Source organism: Pseudorca crassidens, chromosome 5 (assembly GCF_039906515.1).
Source record: "Pseudorca crassidens isolate mPseCra1 chromosome 5, mPseCra1.hap1, whole genome shotgun sequence".
NCBI lineage: Eukaryota > Metazoa > Chordata > Mammalia > Artiodactyla > Delphinidae > Pseudorca > Pseudorca crassidens.
This window is the reverse complement of record NC_090300.1, coordinates 140427399-140449637: the sequence shown is the minus strand read 5'-3', so window position 1 is coordinate 140449637 and position 22239 is coordinate 140427399. Positions and strand designations below refer to the sequence as shown.

General features: G+C 43.2%; 2 protein-coding genes and 1 long non-coding RNA gene across 7 annotated transcripts in view; 1 reads left to right on the top strand and 2 right to left on the bottom strand.

Moving 5' to 3' along the window:
- MORC3 (MORC family CW-type zinc finger 3) overlaps window positions 1-3933 on the bottom strand; it is a 41880-nt gene extending 37947 nt beyond the window's left edge. Inside the window, exon 1 of the mRNA XM_067739454.1 lies at window positions 3773-3933. Within this exon, the coding sequence (XP_067595555.1) occupies window positions 3773-3811 (39 nt within the window). The 5' untranslated portion in view covers window positions 3812-3933. The remainder of the gene's footprint in view (window positions 1-3772) is intronic.
- On the top strand, window positions 3848-4776 carry LOC137225435 (uncharacterized). Its single transcript, XR_010943844.1, has 2 exons — window positions 3848-3982; window positions 4551-4776. It is a non-coding gene; the product is annotated as an uncharacterized lncRNA (long non-coding RNA).
- Window positions 4777-18425: 13649 nt separating this feature from the next.
- The window catches only part of DOP1B (DOP1 leucine zipper like protein B), a 108924-nt gene continuing 105110 nt past the window's right edge, over window positions 18426-22239 (bottom strand). For 4 of the 5 annotated variants that reach the window (XM_067739450.1, XM_067739451.1, XM_067739452.1 and 1 more), the window contains 4 exons: window positions 21469-21524; window positions 21083-21244; window positions 19472-19601; window positions 18426-18969 (listed from right to left, as the gene is read on the bottom strand). In XM_067739450.1, the coding sequence (XP_067595551.1) occupies window positions 18718-18969; window positions 19472-19601; window positions 21083-21244; window positions 21469-21524 (600 nt within the window). In that variant the 3' untranslated portion in view covers window positions 18426-18717. Of the gene's footprint in view, window positions 18970-19471; window positions 19602-21082; window positions 21245-21468; window positions 21525-22239 lie in introns of those variants that run through there. The other variant, XR_010943843.1, reaches the window with a different exon arrangement.

Genomic DNA, 22239 nt, shown 5'->3' with positions numbered 1-22239 from the left:
TCCAGTATAGGTTATTACAAGATATTGAATATAGTTCCCTGTGCTATACAGTAGGTCCTTACTGTTTTTTATTTTGTATAAAATTTATCTATTTTGTATACAGTAGTGAAAGCAGGGTCTTCAAGAGACATCTGCACACCCATGTTCACAGTAGCATTATTCATAATAACCAAAAGTGGAAGCAACACAAATGTCCATCGATGAATGAACAAAATGTAGTATATTCATAGAGTGAAATATTATTCAGCTTTAAAAAGGAAAGAAAATTTGATACATGCTACAACATGCATGAACCTTGAGGACATTATGCTAAGAGGAACAAGCCAATCACAAAAAGACAAATAATGTATGATTCCACTTACATAATGTACCTAGAGTAGTCAAATTCACAGAAGGTAAAACGGCCAGGAGCTGGTGGAAGGGGGAACGGAGGGTTATTTTTTAATGGGTACAGAGTTTTAGTTTTGCAAGATGAAGAGTTCTGGAGATTGGTTGTACAACAATGTGAATGTACTTAACGTACTGAGCTGCACACTTAGAAATAGTTAAGATGGTAAATTTTATGTTATTAATATGGTGTATTTTACCATAATAGTAAACAAATGAAAACCAAATTTGCAAACTGAACAATGGGATACTCCTATCTCCTTTTCCCTGCTTCAGAAGAGCTAGCAGCCAGGATTATATAAGCCATGCAGGAGACTAGATGTAGAATTCCTCTCTGGAAAACGGAATGATTTCTAAAATTTCTATCTGGTTCTTTTACAATTGTGCCAGGCCATTCTGGATAGCTTTTTTTATCCCTCACTTGAAAAAAAATTATTTTACAAGTTTTAAAAGTTATTTTAAACATACTTACTTTATGGTCTAACACTTCCATTCTTTACGGTCAACAGATACTGACAGAGTGCTCCAACAACACTGCTGGCTCCTTCTACCTGATCACCCAACACTGAAGCCCACCAAAGGACTAGCTCTACTCCGGTATGAACATCCATTTTTTTAGTGTCTCACTTGGAGATATAAGTAGAAGGCTGACCATCTCCAGACATTTGAGAATGTGTAAAATTAGAATAAAAAACATACAGTAAAAAGAATGTAAAGAAACTAGAGGCAATGCAGTGAGCAAAAGAAAACTTCACAAATACTATGATTAATATACCCAGAGATAAAAACAAATATTTTATTGAGAAAGATTTTTAAAAGATATTCAGAGAATAAGACAGTGTTTATAATAATTAAATATATGGTAAGAGAAAGGTAGGAGATGAAACGGAGGAAATCTCCCAGAAAGAAAAAGCAATGGGAAGGAAAACAGGAGACAAAAGAAACCAGAAAAATAAACGGAAAACTGTCACCAAATAAATGAGAAAAATTTCCATATATTAAGGACTTGAGTTTCCAGCCTAACTACCAGTACATAGGACTCTATTAAACAATAAAGCATGCCTTTAAAATTCTAAAAAGAAATAATTTCTAATCTAGAATTACAAACCCAGCCAAATTATATGTAAAGAGCAAGGGTAGCAAAAACATATTTCCAAGAAAAGACATAAATTTTCTTCCCATGTACTCTGTTCTCAAGAAGCTACACCTGTTTTTGGAAAAATGGATAGGCTTCACTGCGAACAGTAAAAAAAAAAAAAAGCCGCAAATATTTACTGAGTATTTATGGCGTGAACAGGACTTTTGTAAGACTTTTACAGGCACTGGCTCATTTAAACTAACTTTCCAGTGGGTAAGATTATTATTCCCACTCTTCAGGTCACATATACAGTTATCAGTCAGGATTTGAACCCAGGCATGTGAGCTCCAGAACCAATGCTCTCAGTCACAAAATGGTATTAGCATTTGAGAGCTATACCAAAGGAATAAGCAAGCCTTTATTCCAACAAAACTTCATTTAGGGAAAATGAAATGTCTATTTCACATAATTTTCATGTTACGAAATATTATTCTTTTATCTTTTTCCCCCCAACCATTTAAGGATCGTGTGCCATACAAAAACAGGTGGCAGGCTGATTTGGCCCATAAACTGCAGTTTGCCAACTCCTATCCTAAAGCAAAAGACCAGTGTAAATACACTCCAGAAGCTGCAGATGGGAGATTTCTGTCAATGAGGTTCCAAACGGCCCATTATTACCCACAAAAGAAAGATTTAGCACATGGACAGCTGCTACACCCAGAGAGCCAGCTAACAACAATGCCAGTCTCTCAAGACTGTTTGACCCTTATCTTTGCTCCCGGTCTTCTCAATCTTGAAGAGACAGAGATAGCAACTTGGGAGGAGCTGGGGAATGGGGAAAAGAATCAAAGTGCAGAAATAGCAAGAAAAAAAAAAAAAAACCCAGTTCACTCCTTTTTTCTCACCACAGTTTTCTGGGCCAGAATTTGGCCCAATATGAGGGGAAAGAGCAGGGCTTTAAAATGAATAAGAGCTTTAAAAGTAGTTAAAGTCTGACTTAAGTGTACCTGAGGCTAATGGAAAGCATCAGAATCTGTCCAGATTCACCCAGGTGAATTAGCAAATAATGTTTAAAGCCAGTGGTAAGAAAGAGTAAAGTTCCTCTCTGTCTTCCATCTACTAAATACTATCTCATTCAATAAACCAGTTAGGTAACCAAAGAGCCTTTATTCCTAATATGTAAAGAACACTCACAAATCAATAAAAATACCCCTCAAAGAAAAAGAAAATAGAAAAATGGGCAAAGGAGATGAAGTTGTTGTTGTTTTTTTTTAATCCCAAACCAAAAAGGGTGAAATGTGACAAACTTTCAACTTCACAGTCAAGTAAACGTAAAGTAAACAGATACCATTTCACACTCATCAGGAAAAACGTTAAAGTCTAATGATACAGATGTTGGCAGGAATCTGGCTAAATGAATGCAAGTCAATGGGCAAAATACCATTTTTAACGCAATGGTATTACCATTCGAATAATGAGATTGCTGCAGCAATTCTTTGGCCAGCACCAACACCCTTCAGAGAAGAGGTACATTTTTGTATAACAACGCCAACTTTTTAAGGAGAATCATGTAGGGAGGCCACGCCCACACCTTAGGCTGTGAAATTTTAATTCATATTGTGTGACCGCTCCCTCCGAAAAAGACTCACAGATACAAAAAACATGCTCAAGGATCCCCAAGAACCCGAGACGCTCCGGAACAGACACGACCCGGAGACTAGAGGGGAAACGGGAGAGCTCGGTGGTGACCTAGTAGCGATTTGGGCCCGAGGGCTTAACTGGAGGGAAGCGGCAGGAATTTAAATGAATCAGGAAGACTAGTCCCAGCTCGCAGCACCCCGTCCCACCGCCAGGAGGTCAAGGCCGCTGGGCATTTCTGGCAGCAGACCACCTCTCCCTCCCCCTCCGGGACACTCCGCGGGCCCGCAGGCCGGGATGGGTCAGAGGCCCCGCGGTCCGAGGGGCGGGCCGACTGGCCGCCGAGGCCTCGCCCTCGGACGACAGCTGCGGAGCAGCCAAGAGGGAGCCAGGAGGAGGGGCCGCGGCCCCGACCCGCCCCGAAGCCGCGGAGGCAAAACAGAAACGCAGCCCGGCGCGCGCCGCCCGGCCCTGCCCTGCCCTGCCCGCCGCCGAGCAGCTCCGCCGTCGGTAGCGAGATGGCCGCCGCCGCCTCCCCCGGCCCCGCCGCGGCCCCAGCCGCCGCGCCGGGCCGACGAGTCGCCACCGCCCACTGCCGGCCCCCCCCTCGCTTGCCCGCCTGCCCGCCCTCCTGGGACACGGCCCGCTCCACCCCTCGCGGCTGCTCACCGCGCTGAGGCGGATCCCGCTGGGTGGCTGCGCCGCCATCTTGAGCAAGTTACAAAGCCAGGACCGGCCTCGGCCGCAATCCGACTGGGAGGCGGCGGGCGACAAATGTAGAGCCCGCGAGGTCCCTCCCACTTCCTGGGCGGAGCGCGCGGGTGACCCCGCCCACTCACTTCCGCCTCCTGGCGCTGTGGAATTGGGAGTGTAGGGAAGGTAAATCGCACTGGGGGTTAAGGGAGCAGGGACAGCGGGAGAGATAGGAGGCAAGCTCCGGGGCCCTGCAGAGTAGGGCGCATGCGTGAGGCACCCGTAGGCTCGAATGGGTGACTGCGGTAACTGAACCTAGAGGCTTTGTCAAACAGTAATCAGCATGGAAGCCGCAAAGAGCTTTATTTGGGATCTTGGGAATTGCAACTGGGGATAGGTGCCAGCAAAATAGGAAGAGTGTTTGGGAAAGAGAAAGAGTCAGAGGCTTATAAAGGCAAAAACCACAAGGTTGTTAAAGTTGTCTTGCAGGAATTATGATTGACTTTGATGTAAAAAGGAAATATTTGTCCTTAAGGGATAGACTGTCACTAGTTATTTAGGGTAAGGGCTGGATAAGTATCTTGAATTTCTGGAACATCGTGCTGGATACCTTTGTTAGACGATAGATAGGTGGTCAAAAGGTCAGATTCTATCTGGGCTGAGACATGCATAAGTCACTTCCTCAGTGGCCTCTGGCTCCATTTTAGAGAGATCTCTTAGCAACACCTACTCCTTTTTGATTTTCCTTTTGCAGCTGGAGGGCCCCAAGTTTGAAGCCGGGTGCCATGGGTGTTGGTGACCCAAAAATGTGCACTTGAGGTGCTTGACCAGGCTGGACATGAATTACACTGAAGAACGCCATCACATGCCCACCAGTGTCAACGTGATTTGAAACCTTATTAATGAAATGAAGACTGTACTTTTGGGATGTACCTTGAAAATTATCATCCTGATAAAAAGAGTCCTTTCTCATATTGCAACTTATTGAGTCCTTTTGCTCGTGCACATTTATTCAGTATCGACTTTGAGCTGGGCCTTGGGCTAAGTTAGTAGTATATAGAAATGAATAAGTTGGGACTTCCCTCGTGGTCCAGTGGTTAAGACGGCAGGGGGCATGGATTACATCCCTGGTCAGGGAACTAAGATTCCGCATGCCATGAGGCGTGGCAAAAAAAAGAAAGGAAGGAAGGAAGGAAGGGAGAAAGAAAGAAATGAATAAGTCAAGGGCTGTCAGATACTGTGGTTAAAGAAAGAGTTAAAAGGTTTTTAAAAATATTCACTGCGTTTTTATAATTGTAAAAGAAATACATTTTCTTTGTAAAAATTCAAATAATACAGAAATATAAAACATAAAATTTACCCCAATACCTTTACCAGAACATATAAACAATTTGGCGTACATTACTTCAGATTTACTATATGCTAAATATTGGGTTGGCCAAAGAGTTCCTTTGGTTTTTTCTGTAAGATGGCTCTAGTAGCACTTAGTTGTCCTTAACTTCATTTGAAACAATTTTGTTAGATTGCATAGTGATAGCTGTCATATCAGCGTGCACTTAAAAAAAAAACAACATTGGGCTTCCCTGGTGGCACAGTGGTTGGGAGTCTGCCTGCCAATGCAGGGGATGTGGGTTCGTGCCCCGGTCCAGGAAGATCCCACATGCCGCGGAACGGCTGGGCCTGTGAGCCATGGCTGCTGGGCCTGCGCGTCCAGAGCCTGTGCTCCGCGACAGGAGAGGCCGCGGCAGCGAGAGGCCCGTGTACCACAAAAAATAAAAATAAAAAAAATAATCAAAATTGGTGAATTTTTGTGTAGCCATTTTAATATTGAAGATAAAAAAAAAGCAACATTTTTGGCATATTATGCTTTATTATTTCAAAAAAGGTAAAAACGCAACTGAAATACCAAAAAAGATTTGTGTAGTGTATGGAGAAGGTGCTGTGACCGATTGAACATGTCAAAAGTTGTTTGCGAAGTTTCATGCTGGAGATTTCTCACTGGACCGTGCTGCTTGGTCAGGTAGACCAGTTGAAATTGATAGCGATCAAATAGAGACATTCACTGAGAACAATCAGCGTTATACCACACGGGAGATAGCCAACATACTCAAAATACCCAAATCAAGCGCTGAAAATCATTTGCACTAGCTTGGTTATGTTAATCACTTTGATGTTTGGGTTCCACATAAGTTAAGCAAAAAAAACCTTCTTGACCGTATTTCCGTATTTCTGCATGCAATTCTCTACTGAAATGTAACAAAGATGTTCTGTTTTTACGACAAATTGTGACGGGTGATGAAAAGTGGTTATTGTACAATAGTGTGGAACAGAAGAGATCGTGGGGCAAGTGAAATGAACCACCACCAACCACACCAAAGGCCGGTCTCCATCCAAAGAAGATGATATTGTGTATACGGTGGGATTGGAAGGGAGTCCTCTATTATGAGCTCATTCCAGAAAACCAAACGATTAATTCCAACACGTACTATTACCAGTTAGACCAACTGAAAGCACCTAACGAAAAGTCTGGAATTAGTTAACAGAAAATGCATAGTGGACTTCCCTGGTGGTACAGTGGTTAAGAATCTGCCTGCCAATGCCAGGGACATGGGTTCAAGCCCCGGTCCGGGAAGATCCCACATGCCACAGAGCAACTAAGCCCGTGTGCCACAACTACTGAGCCCACGTGCCACAACTACTGAAGCCCACGTTCCTAGGGCCCATGCTCCGCAACAAGAGAAGCCACTACAATGAGAAGCCCGTGCACCGCAACGAAGAGTGGCCCCCACTCACCGCAACTAGAGAAAGCCTGCGCACAGCAGTGAAGACCCAACACAGCCAAAAAAAAAAAAAAAGCCATTATCAAAAAAAAAGAAAACACATAGTCTTCCATCAGGATAACGCAAGGCCACATGTTTCTTTGATGACCAGGCAAAAACTGTTACCGCTTGGCTGGGAAGTTCTGATTCATCCGCCATATTCACCAGACATTGCGCCTTTGGATTTCCATTTATTTCGGTCTTTACAAAATTCTCTTAATGGAAAAAATTTCCATTCCCTGAAAGACTGTAAAAGGCATCTGGAACAGTTCTTTGCTCAAAAAGATAAAAATCTTTGGGAAGATGGAATTACGAAGTTGCCTGAAAAATGGCAGGAGGTAGTGGAACAAAACAGTGAATACACTGTTCAATAAAGTTCTTGGTGAAAGTGAAAAATATGTCTTTTATTTTAAAAACCAAAGGAACTTTTTGGCCAACCCAATACTATTTACAATATGGAAGTCTAGTTCCTCTGCAACTTGCATTTTTGTTTTATCTAATTATTTCAATTTAAGGTTTTTAGGTTCTCAAATATTTTTGAATAAATGAATGAGGAAATGTTAAAAAAAAAAAAAAAGCCTGTGTTCTGTTGCCACCCTTGCTACTGACCGCTGGGTTCTCAACTGGAAAAAAAAAAAAAAAAAAAGCACAACCTAAAGGTTGAGAATTATGTTTTATTCGGTGGACATACCGAGGACTTAAGCCAAGGAGACAGCCTCTCATTAGCTCTGAGGGACTGTTCTGAAGATGTAAGGGGGGAGCCAGGATATATAGGGGTTTTTGCAAAAAACCCAGGTAGTCGGAGCATCAAAAGATTACTGTTAATTAAAGAAAACCAGACATCTCCAGTTAGTGAATTTAGTGCTTTTTTAGCTATGGGGAGAGGCAAGAGTCTGGGCTTATTGAAATCACCACTTCGATGTACACTTAACTCTCTAGTGCCAGTATCCTATTATTCTCCATCCTGAATCCCCTCAGTGTGTACAGTGGGTGATGGCTTGATGGCCACAACATCCTTTCTTTACTGATATGGCAGATGACATTCTTTGTCCACAGGGTAAACGACATGTGGAACACCTAAGTAAGAGTGCTAGTTGATACCATTTGCAATCCTCTGGACTGGGTAATTTCTCAGTTTCCTCCAGCTTTCAGATTGTATTATTATGTGAGAAGCTCTTTCATCAACTGTTTGTTGAGAGAGAACTTACTTTGTGTCTATCAAAGTGAGGGCTCCAAGAATGCAGTGAGGAGCACAATAGAGGATTCCACTCTTGTGGAATCTACAGTCTCTTGGCTGTTTATTCAATAAGTTGTAGCCCATCAGTGAGTTGTGAAATCAATTTGGTGAGTCTCAACTAGCACTTGGCAAAAAAAAAAAAAATTTTAATTGAATAGTATAGTGTAGTGTCTGTCTGGGCCTAAATCCAACGTATTCACTTGTTAACTATGTGATGTTCAGCAAGGTTGATTTTGAAATGAGATTAGCCTGGAATATCCGGGTGGGCCGTAGATGCGATCACAAGTGTCTTTGTAAGACCGAGGCAGAGGGAGATTTGGTCACAGGAGGCTACTTGGCCACTGAAGCATCTCTCCAGAGACTTGAAGATGCTATGTGGATGGTTTTGAAAGTGGAGAAAGGCCATGAGCAAAGGATGCAGGGAATGCAGCTCCAGAAGTTGGAAAAGGCAAGGAAACTCCCTTCTAGGGCCCCCAGAATTTACAGGAAGCACGAGCCCCTGCAGACACCTTGGTTTCAGTTCATTTTGGACATCTGGCCTCCAAACTCGAAGAGAATACATTTCTGCTGGGTTTTTTTTTTTTTTTTTTTTTTGGCTGCTTTGGGTCTTCATTGCTGCGCACGTGCTTTCTCTAGTTGCAGTGAGCGGGGACTACTCTTCATTGTGGTGCGCGGGTTTCTCATTGCAGTGGCTTCTCTTGTGGAGCATGGGCTCTAGGTACATGGGCTTCGATAGTTGTGGCACGCGGGCTCAGTAGTTGTGGCTCACGGGCTCTAGAGCGCAGGCTCAGTAGTTGTGATGCATGGGCTTAGTTGTTCCGCAGCATGTGGGATCTTCCTGGACCAGGGCTCGAACCCGTGTCCCCTGCATTGGCAGGCGGATTCTTAACCACTACGCCACCAGGGAAGCCCCCTTCTGCAGTTTTTAAGACACTAAATTGTGGTAATTTGTTAGAACAGCAACAGGAATAGACAGTAGTCTATTCATGTACAAGCAAACACTTACCTGTACATACAAATTCTTGCCTCCCCACTCCTAATCTTTTTTTAACACAATTGAGCATACTGTGGAGTTCTACATTCTCAAGGCTTACTCATATAGAAGAAATGTGAGGCAAACATGTACAGGCTAAACTTAAACTGGGTTGGTATAAAAGGGGCTTTTTCAGGAAAGTAAATGCTCTGTTTTTTGTGTGAGAGAAACTCAAGCTGACTTGGAAATCTTTATCTTTAAAAATGTCAAAGCTGAGTTTGATGTGACTTTTTTATGGTAAAAACTACCTTCTTTGGGGAGTGCTGTTTACTAAATGTTTGTCTCCCCCCAAAATTCATATGTTGACATCCTAACCACCAATATCATGGTATTTGGAGGTGGGGCCTTTGGGAGGGTGATTAGGTCAAGAGGGTGGATCCCTCATGAATTCGATTATAGTCCTTATAAAAGAGACCTTACAGAGATCCCTCAATCCTTCTGTTAGGACACAGCAGGTAGAACCAGGAAGGTGCTTTTTTTTTTTTTTTTTTGGCCGCACTGTGCAGCTTGTGGGATCTTTTTTCCCTGACCAGGGATTGAACCCAGGCCCTCAGCAGACAGAGGGCAGAGTCCTAACCACTGGACCGCCAGGGAATTCCCAAGGTGCTTTGACTTTATACTTCCCTATTACAGAACTGTGAGAAATAAAAGTTTGTTGTTTAAGCCACCCAATCTATGGTATTTTTATTTTAGCACCCCAAACTAAGACAAGAAAAGAGAAATTTTAAAATTCCATACAAGAGTTAGAATATCTGAAGAAAATAAAATCTCTAACCGATTGATCTAAATCAAAAACAACGTGAAAGGGTTTCCCTGGTGGCGCAGTGGTTAAGAATCTGCCTGCCAATGCAGGGGACACGGGTTCGAGCCCTGGTCCAGGAAGATCCCACATGCTGCGGAGCAACTAAGCCACAACTACTGAGCCTGCGCTCTAGAGCCCGCGAGCCACAACTACTGAGCCCACGTGCCACAACTACTGAAGCCTGCCCGCCTAGAGCCCGGGATCCGCAACAAGAGAAGCCACCGCAATGAGAAGCCCACGCACCACAAGGAAGAGTAGTCCCCGCTCAGCCCAACTAGAGAAAGCTCGCGCGCAGCAACAAAGACCCAGTGCAGCCAAAACTAAATAAATAAAAATAAATTTAAAAAAAAAATTACGTGAAAACTGGTTGCTTTCACAAACCTACACAGTTACACATCTCGACTTTGACATGGACTATATCTCAGAGAGCCTTCCGTAGTTGTACATGAAAATCTTCATCACATTGTTTTACAGCTTCATAACATTTCATTACATTGATGTATTGCGATTCATGTAGTCAGTCTCTTACTGGTGGACACTGAGGTTGTCTCCAAACTTTTTGCTATTATCAATATTTACAATGAATAACTTGTACATAAGTCATTTTGCACATATGCATATATATCTGATAAATTCCTGGAAGTAGAATTGTGAGGTCAAAAATACATCCATTTTTACTTTTGATAGAAATTGCCCCATTTTCTCCACAGAGCTTGTACCAATGTATACTCTGTAGCAATGGAAGTGGGAAGGCTGTTTTCCCCCTTTCACTGATATTCCTGAAATGGTCAGTGACTAATATCTCAGAGCAATTTTTTTTCTCATATTGTAAGTTTGGGTGTCTTTTTACATTTGTAAAAGCCAATTGTGTGTGTGTGTGTGTGTGTATTGTGTGTGTGTGTCAGTGTGTGTATGTGTGTACTCCCTGTTTATATCTTTTGCCCAATTTTCTATTGTTTCTTTTGATAGTTCTTTCAGTACTGAAGAAATTAGCCCTTTGTAATATGTCTGAAATATTTTTCTGTTTGCCATTTGTCTTTTACTTTGCTTATGATGATTTTTGTTGTGCAGAATTTTTTTTTTTTTTTTTTTGCGGTATGCGGGCCTCTCACTGTTGTGGCCTCTCCCATTGCGGAGCACAGGCTCCGGATGCACAGGCTCAGTGACCATGGCTCACGGGCCCAGCCGCTCCGCGGCATGTGGGATCCTCCCGGACCGGGGCACGACCCCGCGTCCCCTGCATCGGCAGGCGGACTCGCAACCACTGTGTCACCAGGGAAGCACCTGTTGTGCAGAATTTTTAAAAGAAAATTTATATAGTCAAAATTATAGAACTTTCTCTTAGACTTGTGGAATTTATGTTCATCTAAGAAATTTCATCTCCATTGTTGGCTTATATAAATATATTTTCCTCAATTTTTCCAGCATTTTCATGGTTTCTTCATGGTTTCAATCTTTGATTTGTTTGGAATTTATTTTGGTGAAAGATGTGAGATATGAATCCAACTTATTTTCCCCCTGTTGGGTACCCCGTTATCCCAACACCATTTATTGAATAAGACATCTTTCTTTCCCCCTATGGGTTTGAAGTACCACCTTTATTATATGCTGAACTTTTCTATGTGTTTGGCTCCATTGATAGACTTTCATTTTGTTCTATTGACCTCTTGTCCATTCCTGCACTGGTACCAATTATTTTAGCTTTATAATATAAAGATCTGAGGTTAGTTCTCTTCATTACTCTTTAACTTAGAATTTACACTGTAAGTTAAAATTTACAACTTTATGATGTTGAATTTTCCTCTTCAAGACCTAGTAAACCTTCCCTTTAGCTCCAAGTCTTCTTTTCTGCTTTGGTAGTGTTGTCTTCAAGGAGGTCTTATACATTTTTTTTTCCTATTTTATTATTGTTGTTGTTATTGGCAGTGAGATTTCATCTATCTCATAACTGGTCATAAATAGATAGATAGGTAGATATTGATGTCAAAAAAACTATACTGGGCTTCCCTGGTGGCGCAGTGGTTGAGAGTCCGCCTGCCGATGCAGGGGACGCGGGGTCGTGCCCCGTTTCGGGAAGATCCCACATACCGCGGAGCGGCTGGGCCTGTGAGCCATGGCCGCTGAGCCTGCGCGTCCGGAGCCTGTGCTCCGCAACGGGAGAGGCCACAACAGTGAGAGACCCGCGTACCGCAAAAAAAAACAAAAACAAAAAAAAATATACTGATGTGTACATATTAACTTCTGATTGAATTTTCTTGCCTTTAGGCCAATCATAATCTTCATTTGGCCACGAGCTCCACCCCCTGCCCCCAATCATATTAAACAACTTGTCTTTTTTTAAAAAATAAATTTATTTATTTATTTATTTTGGGCTGCATTGGGTCTTCGTTGCTGCACGTGGTGGGCTTTCTTTAGTTGCGGTGAGCGGGGGCTACTTTTCATTGCGGTGTGCAGGCTTCTCATTGCAGTGGCTTTTCTTGTTGTGGAGCACGGGCTTAGGTGCGCAGGCTTCAGTAGTTGTGGTGTGCGGGGCTCAGTAGCTGTGGCTTGCAGGCTCTAGAGCGCAGGCTCAGTAGTTGTGGTGCACGGGCTTAGTTGCTTCGCAGGATGTGGAATCTTCCCGGACCAGGGCTCGAACCCGTGTCCCCTGCATTGGCAGGTGGATGCTTAACCACTGCGCCACCAGGCAAGTCCCCAAACAGCTTGTGTTTTTCCTGAGGGAATTTAGAATGATAGGCTGGCTTAGATTCAGAAACAAACAAAATAATTGGAAGGAAAACATGGGACAATATACAATCAAGTGCTTATTAGTTACTGTAGTATCTTTAGTACAACACAGAGCTCTCTGAGCAGTATGGTTAGTGCACAGAGTCAAGTGTGCCCTCTCCATACAGTACGGAAGTGTTTGGTTATCAAAGGGTCCAGTAAGAATTAAGGACAAGCCAGGTGAAGACAGAATGGGTGGTTCTCATAGATGCTTCAGATGGGTTGGGCTATGTAATCAGGCAGTGCTGGGAACAGCAGGACAGAGTGGGGAAAGCACGCCAAGCAGAACACCTCACGTGTCCCAAGTGGTCATCAGGGAAACCACATGAGTCTCAGGGAGGGGATTCTTAGAGTGACGGAGAGGCCAAGATTGGGGGAAAACCCACTGTTCCCTGAGCCCACACTGCCTAGTCCTACAAATCCATTCATTCAAACTTTGTTTTACTCCCCTTTCTTCTTCCTTCCAGCACCACCTTGGGCAGATAAATCAACATTTATGTTTTTCATTTAGCTATTTGCTGGCTGCTCATCGATGTCAGACACCGAAGGAACTGAAGATACAGGCTCTGTCTTTTCCACAAAAGGGCGCTTACCTTGGACCAGTGATGGGCTACTACGTTATTCAGTGCTTTCATAGGGCCACACTGGGAAAGTGCCTCGCTGTGAGGTGTAGAAAGAAGCAAGGCCAGGGAGTTTGGATCTCAAAGACGGGCTCCCATATATTTGTTAAATAAACCAACAAATGACTTGAGTAGGACTTCGCCAGGTGAAAGAGAAGGAGAAAATAGTATCAAGTGGATGAAACAACATGTGTAAGAAATGCAGGAGAGGGACTTCCCTGGTGGCGCAGTAGTTAAGAATCCGCCTGCCAATGCAGGGAACATGGGATCGGGCCCTGGTCCAGGAAGATCCCACATGCCGCGGAGCAACTAAGCCCATGTGCCACAACTACCGAGTCTTCCCTCTAGAGCCCGTGAGCCACAACTCCTGAGCCCATGAGCCACAACTCCTGAGCCTGTGTGCCACAGCTACTGGAGCCCGCATGCCTAGAGCTCGTGCTCTGCAACGAGAAGCCACTGCAATGAGAAGCCCCCGCACTGCCACAAAGAGTAGCCCCTGCTCGCCGCAACTAGAGAAAGCCTGCACGCAGCAACGAAGACCCAAAGCAGCCAAAAATAAATAAATAAATAAATAGATTTATATTAAAAAAAAAAAAAAGAAATGCAGGAGATGAGAAACCCCGAGTGGTTGGAGGAGACAGGAGAGGTAGCTGAGGCCTTCAGGAGGATAGAAAATCCCAATAGGCCCCAAGAGTCATAATTACAATTTCAATTTAGGGTAAAATGTTAAGCAACTTCGTTTTCTTTTTTTTTCTTTTTCGGTACGCGGGCCTCTCACTGTTGTGGGCTCTCCTGTTGCGGAGCACAGGCTCCGGACGCGCAGTCTCAGTGGCCATGGCTCACGGGCCCAGCTGCTCCGCGGCATGTGGGATCTTCCCAGACCGGGGCACGAATCCGTGTCCCCTGCATCAGCAGGCGGCCTCCCAACCACTGCGCCACCAGGGAAGCCCAAGCAACTTCTTTTTATAAAGCTGAAACATTGAAGGGCGAGTTTCTCCTTAGTATTCTACCTCCCATCTGCTTCTGGTTGACTCTGGGGGGAAACTCAGGATGGCACAGACACTTGTTCACCAGATAAGGGGGAGCCCTGGCTGTCTCCCCTACTCTCACTTTAAATTCGCAGTATTTTTGGGGTTTAAAACTTTATTGTGGTATTATATACAAAACATAAAATTTATCATTTTAACCCTTGAGTGTACGATTCAGCGACACTAATTACATTCCCATTGTTGTGCAACCGTCACCACCATCCACCTCCAGAACTTTCTCCTCATCCCAAACTGAAATTCTGTACCCATTAAACACTAACTCCTCAGTTCTTTCTCCCCCAGCCCCCGGCCACCACCATTCTATTTCCTGTTTCTATGAATTTGATTATTCAGGCACCTCATGTAAGTGGAATCATATTTGTCCTTTTGTGACTGATTTATTTCGCTTAGCATCACGTCCTCAAGGTTTATCCATGTTGTAGCACGTGCCCGAATTTCATTCCTTTTTAAGGCTCAATAATGTTCCACCATATGTCTACACCACATACGTTTATCCATTCATCCATTGATGTACATTCAGGTTATTTCCACCTCTTGGCTATTGTGGATAATGCTGCCACGTACATGAGTGTGCAAATATCTCTTTGTGACCCTGCTTTCCGTTTTTAGCAGAATTGCTGGATCATAGGGTAATTATATTTTAAACTCTTTGAGGAACAGCCATACTCTTCCTAGATCCAAATTTTTTTTTTTTTTTCTTTTTCGGTACGCGGGCCTCTCACTGTTGTGGCCTCTCCCATTGCGGAGCACAGGCTCCGGACGCGCAGGCTCAGCGGCCATGGCTCAGGGCCCAGCTGCTCCGCGGCATGTGGGATCTTCCCGGACCGGGGTACGAACCCATGTCCCCTGCATTGGTAGGCGGACTCTCAACCACTGCGCCACCAGGGAAGCCCCCTAGATCCAATTTTAAAGTCCATTTCTGCCTTGGCTTAAAGTTAGGCTTACTGATTTAGATGCAGGACCACTTGGAAAGAGCTACCTGTATAGGATGAGAAGTAAGCAGACAAGCCTCCGCCCTGCGGGTTTCCTCATTTCCATCCAAGCCATCATCTCTGCGAACTCGTGGCTCTGCAAACTAGTGTTTCTCCAAGAGTGGTCCAGAAAGCACTAGCATCAAAGATAACTTATTACACAGGCAGATTCCCGAATGTCACCCCACTTACTGTTTCAGACTTTCTGGGGCGGAGGCTAAGCCTTCTGCAAGTTAGCAAGCTCTCTGGATGATTCTGTGCACACACCAGATAGAGGACCCCTGTTAAGTAAAGTTGCTTTTCTGGATTCTAACCACAACTGAGATTTCTAACTGCCGGGTCCTCATAACCATCCTGAAAAAAGGTTGAAGGGGGTCTCTTCACTCAACTTCAGAGACAGCACAAAGTCCGACTGCAGATGATGGAATTCAGCTTATGGAATGATGACTATACAACTTAACAAAACATGTAAGCATGGTAAGATGCTATGTAGTGATTCTCACAATGTCCAGTTGCCCCTTAGTGTAGAATGGGTGGACTCTTCTTTGATGGTGTTACTTTTCCATGTTCATGGGTTTGTGTGTCCTACTAAACTGCAAATGATACCTGGCAGAAGGCATTGTCTTACCTCAATTTAATTGCAAAGGCCAGATTCTGTCTGGTCTCCCAGGTTGTTGTTCAAAGCTTCTAATTACAGTCTTCATCAACCATCTCGATGAATCCAGCTACTTCTACTTCTAATTTAACTGGGCATAACACAAATGCTGGAAAATAAGGCTTGTTCTGCTTTAAAACACCTCAGCACCCCTTGAGAGGCAGGAGCCACCTGCTCTGTGCCGAGGCTCTGGGAGGAGCTGTTTCAGCAGGAAGCCCGCTGGGCGGGGTGTCCTCAGAAGCTGTCTCCCACCCGGCACCACGCGGCAGCAGCCCTTGCAGGGTTTTCCTGTTTAAACTTCTCAGCCCTGGGCTTGAGAACATAGTGCTCTAGAGCAAGACAGACCTAGGCTTCGGTTCCTGGCTCTGCAGACTTTGGAGAACTGAGGAACAGTCCCTACCTCTCACGGGGGTTAGGAAATCACCCATGTGACGCGCTCAGCACAATGCCTGGCCCCTGGGAAGCACTCCAGGGGTGACGACCATTCATACCCGCTCCTAAGGGCTACGTCCCCACCACACCCTCCTGTAGCTCCATGCGTTCCAAAGTCTGCTTTGTTAGAGCACGGGACCCAGCACACTGCTTGCCCCCAGAGAAGTGGCACTTTGGTCCTTGGGTTGGACACATGGCTTAACTTCTTCTGAGAGGAAATGAGTCACAGCGGTCGTCTTGCAAGTAGGAAGGCAAAAAAGAACTGTTGATTTTGCTTTTCCTCACACTTAAAAAAAAAAAATCTCCATTTTCTCTTTTAAAACTAAGACAACATTGTCAATCAACTATACTCCAATATAAAACAAAAAGTTAAAAGAGAAAAAAGACATAAAAGACCCCCCAAAAAAAGTCAAGTGAAAAAAAACAACTATAGAAACCACAGCGGGAGCACAGAGAGGGTTAGTTGCTATAACCCTGAGGGGTAGTTACAGTCGATATTTCTATTGTATAGATGAGAAAACTGAGGAACAAAGTATATGTCCAGCCTAGCATGTGGGTAAAGCTGAATAACAAACGCAAATTGAATTCAGAGCCTATGCCCTCACCCACTGTGGTGTGTACACGGACAAAAGACTTAGATATACATCACATTTATAAGACTTCTTTCCTAGTGTTCTATGATAAACAGAGATGTACTATTAAATCTCTTTTAAGATTTCTATTAATAAATAAGGATTAAATTTTATATGGTATTGACCGAGACCATTAAGCTGTTTTAGATACTGGAGAGGAAAAAAAGAAAAAACAAAATTTGTAAATCTAGGTACAGATACAAGACCTACCTTTCATGGCATAATAGCTACTGATGATATAAATAAGCTATTAGTTTTGTTGTCAATTTTGATACGTGATCATATGTACCCACCTTGATGTTAACTATTAATCAGCATATGGTTATCTCCTCACAACCTGAATTATAGGGAAATCATCATATAAGTTACATTGAATTCACAATTCTACACTTCAATATTTAATATTTTAGTGACCAAACTTGCAAATGATTTTAAAGATACCCCCCCAACACACACAAAAACAACATAGTTTCCATGTAATTATTTATTTTTTTTATTATTTTTTTTTGGCTGTGCCACACGGCATGCGGGATCTTAGTTCCCCAACCAGGGATCAAACCCGCGCTCCCTGCAATGGAAGCAAGGAGTCTTAACCGCTGGACCGCCAGGGAAGTCCCTCCATGTAATTTTTAACACGTATTTGTATGAATACCCATATATGGTGGTGCTTTTTGATTCTTACTTTTAGCCCTTATTTAGGGAACCAAGTGGTTCTGTGCTCCCCATATCCTATCTTGGGGCTAGTGACACAAATTGCTTCTGCAGTGTTCACAAACTAATACGTAGTAGAATGTTAGGAGAAACTTAACCAGTAATGTTGGTCAAGTTCCCAAACACCCTTGTCTATAGAAAGGATGGATCTGAGAGCACACATTAGGTAGGACAGTTTGCATCGTCTGGCCCGGAAAATGAGGTCATGGAACGACGCCCTGGTGGCTGAAAAGGGGACGTGAGCTACGCAGGTCTGGCAGGCAAGCCCCGCGCACTGGCGCAGAGTGAGGGTTCTCACCTCAGAGGATGGGCACCAAGAGGGAGTCTAAATAAGGAAGTTGGCATGAGACAAAGAGGCTCGAGAAGAGTGGGATGACACGCTGCCAGCCTGGAGGAGTCTGTGCCTAGGAAGGGATTATTTTCATCAACAGCAATGTCTGCAGAGAGGTAAAGAGATCCCAGAAATGACAGAGTAATAAGGAAGAGTCCAAAGAGTGAGTTTCCCTGACAATAGTTTCAGGCATTAGAGGCTCCATGACCACGCTGACTGCTTTATGTTCAATGGAAAGTGCTGGCCAGGCACACCGTGGTGCCATAACTAAGGTTACAGCTGTCAGACCTTTGAAAACTATGTATTTCTTACCCAGCAGAAGAGTGTGAACATGTGATTTTAATGGGCATGAGTTAAATACAATGAGATATCTGCAAGCTCACACCTCTGAATAGTCAATGGTAACGGGCAATTAGTATTTTCAGAAAATAATATATTTTCATTTTAAAATGTGGTACCAAAACAAATGTTTAAAGGGACATATGTGAGAAAGGTTAAAATAATAGTCAACAAAATTTTTAGAGAGGTGTACTGACACAGACCCATATATCTGCAACAAAGAAAACAACTCTCCAATCTCTTCATCCTTTACTTTATATCACAAATGTGCCACCACTAGATGATATATTAATTTTATTTCTTTACATAAATTGAGGAAGAAACATAAAATCAGATCTAAAAATATTACATGGCATTCAGGGAGGTGTATTTTGGTGCCCACCAGAAAAATGATCTGAAATTTACTTTCAAAACTGAGACACACTTGTTTAAAAGCACTATCCTGGCTCCTTTTTTGTTTTGAATATATCCTGTTTTTTCTCGAAGTCTCAGTAAATGGATTAAACGAGTTCTGGCTTACAAGGTTAACATTCCAGATGTTCCAAAAAATCGTATTCAACACATTCTTCCAGTTGCTTCAAGACCCTTGAGCTATCTGCGACGGGCGACTCCACAAGTAGAGGCCCCCGGGTGTCAGTAGGCAGTTTACTTTGGGTTTTAAAGGCACAATTCAGAGTCTTGAAGAATGGCATCAATTGCCTAATGGTGGAAAGAGAATGCTGGCGCAGAAGAGGGAACTCGCTCTTCATGGTGATCTCGTCGGAGCTGCTGATTTCCTGCAAAAAACCCACAACGACGTGGCTTTGCTAAGGGTTAGAGATGCACGCGAGGCACGTGCAGGCGGTGAAAGCTAAGAGATGGGTCCTTTATGAAATTCACTGTCAGCGCTGATGGTAGCAGCATCAACTCAAATCCTAGGTCTTCAGCTGCCATCTTCCACCAGGATTTCACCCTGAGCCCACCCCGCTGGGGCCACTGTCACCTCTCCGGCAGGCTCTTCCTCTGAGTCACAGAGGAACTCTGTGGGCAAGACTACTTCTACAGGACTGTGTCACCCAGGAGGCTTTACCCCTTAGCAACTGGGATGAGAAAGTGACATATACATGCTAAAACAAAGATGAAATTTATAACCATCTCCAAGTCTGAACATTCAGTTAGGAGGCATTCTGAAAACTGTTCAAAATCATTAAAATCAAATAGCACATGAAGTACTTCACTCACTGCCTAGCCTTTCTCCCCTCTGCCACAAATATAACTGTTAAAAAGGAAAACATTTACCCCATATTTTAATTTTAGAAGTTCGAGAATCCTGACAGTGTGGGGTTTGCATTCTTGGTGATTCTCCTCTAGATCCGACGGGAAGGCAGGGCCCTCTGTGTCTACTTCTGGAACAAATGCCCACCTGTAACTGGAGGAAAGAAATCGGAGGTCAGGCATGCTGGCTTGGAGCCCACCTAAAGAGTTAGAAACAGTTTTACTGAGATGTAAGTCACATTCACCGGTTTAACGTGTACAAATCAATAGCTTTTGGTATATTCACAGAACTGTACGTCCACCACCATAATCAATTTTAGGATATTTTCATAACCCCAAACAGAATCCCTGTTCCCATTAGCCCTCACCCCTCAATCCACTACACCCCTTTGATCTAGGCAACCACTCATCTATTTTCTGTCTGTACAGATTTTTTTATACTGGACATTTCATATAAATGGAATCACATAATACATGGTCGTTTGTGCCTGGCTTCTTTCACTTAATATCGTCAAGGTTCATCCGTGCTGTGGCATGTGTCGGTACTTCATTTCTTTGTATTGTAGAATATTTAATTGTACGGATACACCACATGTTATTTATCCACTTGTCAACTGATGGACATTTCTCTACCTTTTGCCTGTTACGATTAATGCTGCTGTGCATACTCATGTCATTGGAACTCACTTAAAAAAAAAAAAACTTTCTTTTTTAGAGCAGTTTTAGGTTCACCCCAAATTGAGCAGAGAGTACAGAGGTTTCCCACTTGCCCTGGGGCCTGCTCTGCCGTGCACAGCCTCCCTGACTACCAACACACCCACCAGAGGGGTACATTTGTTACAATCGATGCACTGACACTGACTCAACATCATCACCCAAAGTCCAGAGTTCACCTTAGGGTTCGCTCTTGGTGCCGTAACTTCTATAGGCTCGGACAAGTGTGCAATGACATGTATCATACGAAGTAGTTTCACTGCCCTAAAAATCCTCTGTGCTCTGCCTCGCCCTCCCCTCCCGCCTGGCACACACTCAGCTGTTTACTGTCTCCACAGTCTTGCTTTTTATAGATCATCATATAGTCGGAATCAGACAGTATGTAGCCATTTCAGATTGGCTTCCTTCACTTAGTGTTTCTAAGCACAAACATTTCTACATGATTTCACTCTGTAGGGGAAATAGGATAGAGAGAAGTGGCATCTGGGGCCAGGCATGAAATTAGACAAATGAGCAGCTGTGTTAAGCCCACAGGAAATGTGAGCCCACAAGGGCAGAGCCAATCGGAGACGGCAAGTTCCATTTATTTAATTAAAAACAAAGAGACAAAAAAATTATACAAACCCAGTGAGGATCACCAGTGGGTGACTCTGTTTTATAAGAACCCAATAGCAAAAGCCACCTAAACACACACACACACACACAAAGAGAAACCCGTACATAAACACTACTGTGAGCCAAATTCCCCAAAACACAGATGTTGCAAGTAATGTGAAACTTGGTATTCTGAGCAGGCTCCTCGGCCACTAGCAACCCATGCTGAGGTGTCTTATATATTGTACAGGAAAGAACAAGTGAAAGTGCTCAAGAGGAAAGAAAGTCATCTGCTTCAAAGAAGACACGTGGTCTTCTCTGACTTACATCTGAAATAGCGGCATCTTGTCAGGTGGAAAAGAAAGTGCTGTGTCCAAGAATTTGCAAGCTGATAAGTATAGGATAAGTTCACTCTGGGGTATCTCCCCCATCGAGGGCTCATTTCCATCAGAGACTGAAACTTTTATTCTGTTGATTTTGTTGCTGTTTCTGTAAATTTGCAAAGAAACTCTTGTTATAAATTCATTCACATCTGCCGTGGTCCTTTTGCCTATGCAATGTCCATAAGAAGGTTTTCCTTTTAAGAAATGGTCAGAATAGCTGGTCCCTTCACAACTACTTCAGGGAAACAGTATTTAGTGTTAGATAGCCCTGTGTCTTAAGGTGATGTCCATTAACCTTCATATATGTGTGCAGACTGCTGTACTACTCACCTCAATGATTCATCGTCCTCTTTCAGATCTTCTTCAAGCTGTATGAATGTCTGAATCTTTAAAAAAAATGTGAATTCAAGTTACTATTTGAGAGAGAGTAAACCTAGCTTAATGTTTAAAATTTATATGTCCATAAAAAATAGCAAATAAAGCAAAAGAAACCATCAAAAAAATGAAAAGACAACCTATGAAATGGAAAAAAATATCTGCAAACCAAATATCTGATAGGGTAATATCCAAAATATATAAAGAATTCATACAACTCAGTAACAAAAAAAAGCAAATAATCCAGGCAGCATTATTTGCAGTAGTCAAGACATGGAAACAACCTAAATGTCCATCAACAGATAAATAGATAAAGAAATTGTTTTATATATACACAATGGAATATTATTCAGCCACGAAAAGGAGGAATCCTACCATTTCCAGCAACATGGAAGGACCTTGGGGGCATTATACTAAGTGAAATAAGAAGAGAAAGGCAAATACTGTATGATCTCCCTTATAAGTGGAATCTAAAAAAATAATACAAGGAACTTCCCTGGTGGTCCAGTGGTTAAGACTCCGTGCTTCCAATGCAGGGGCCATGGGTTCAATCCCTTGTCATGGACGTTAACTAAACTTACTGTGATAATCATTTCATGATATACTTCAGTCAAATCAAGTTGTACACCTTAAACTCACACACTGCTATAGGACACATATCTCAATAAAACTGGAGGAAAAAAACAGTTTAAAAAATAGCAAATAGGGAGTTCCCTGGTGGTCCAG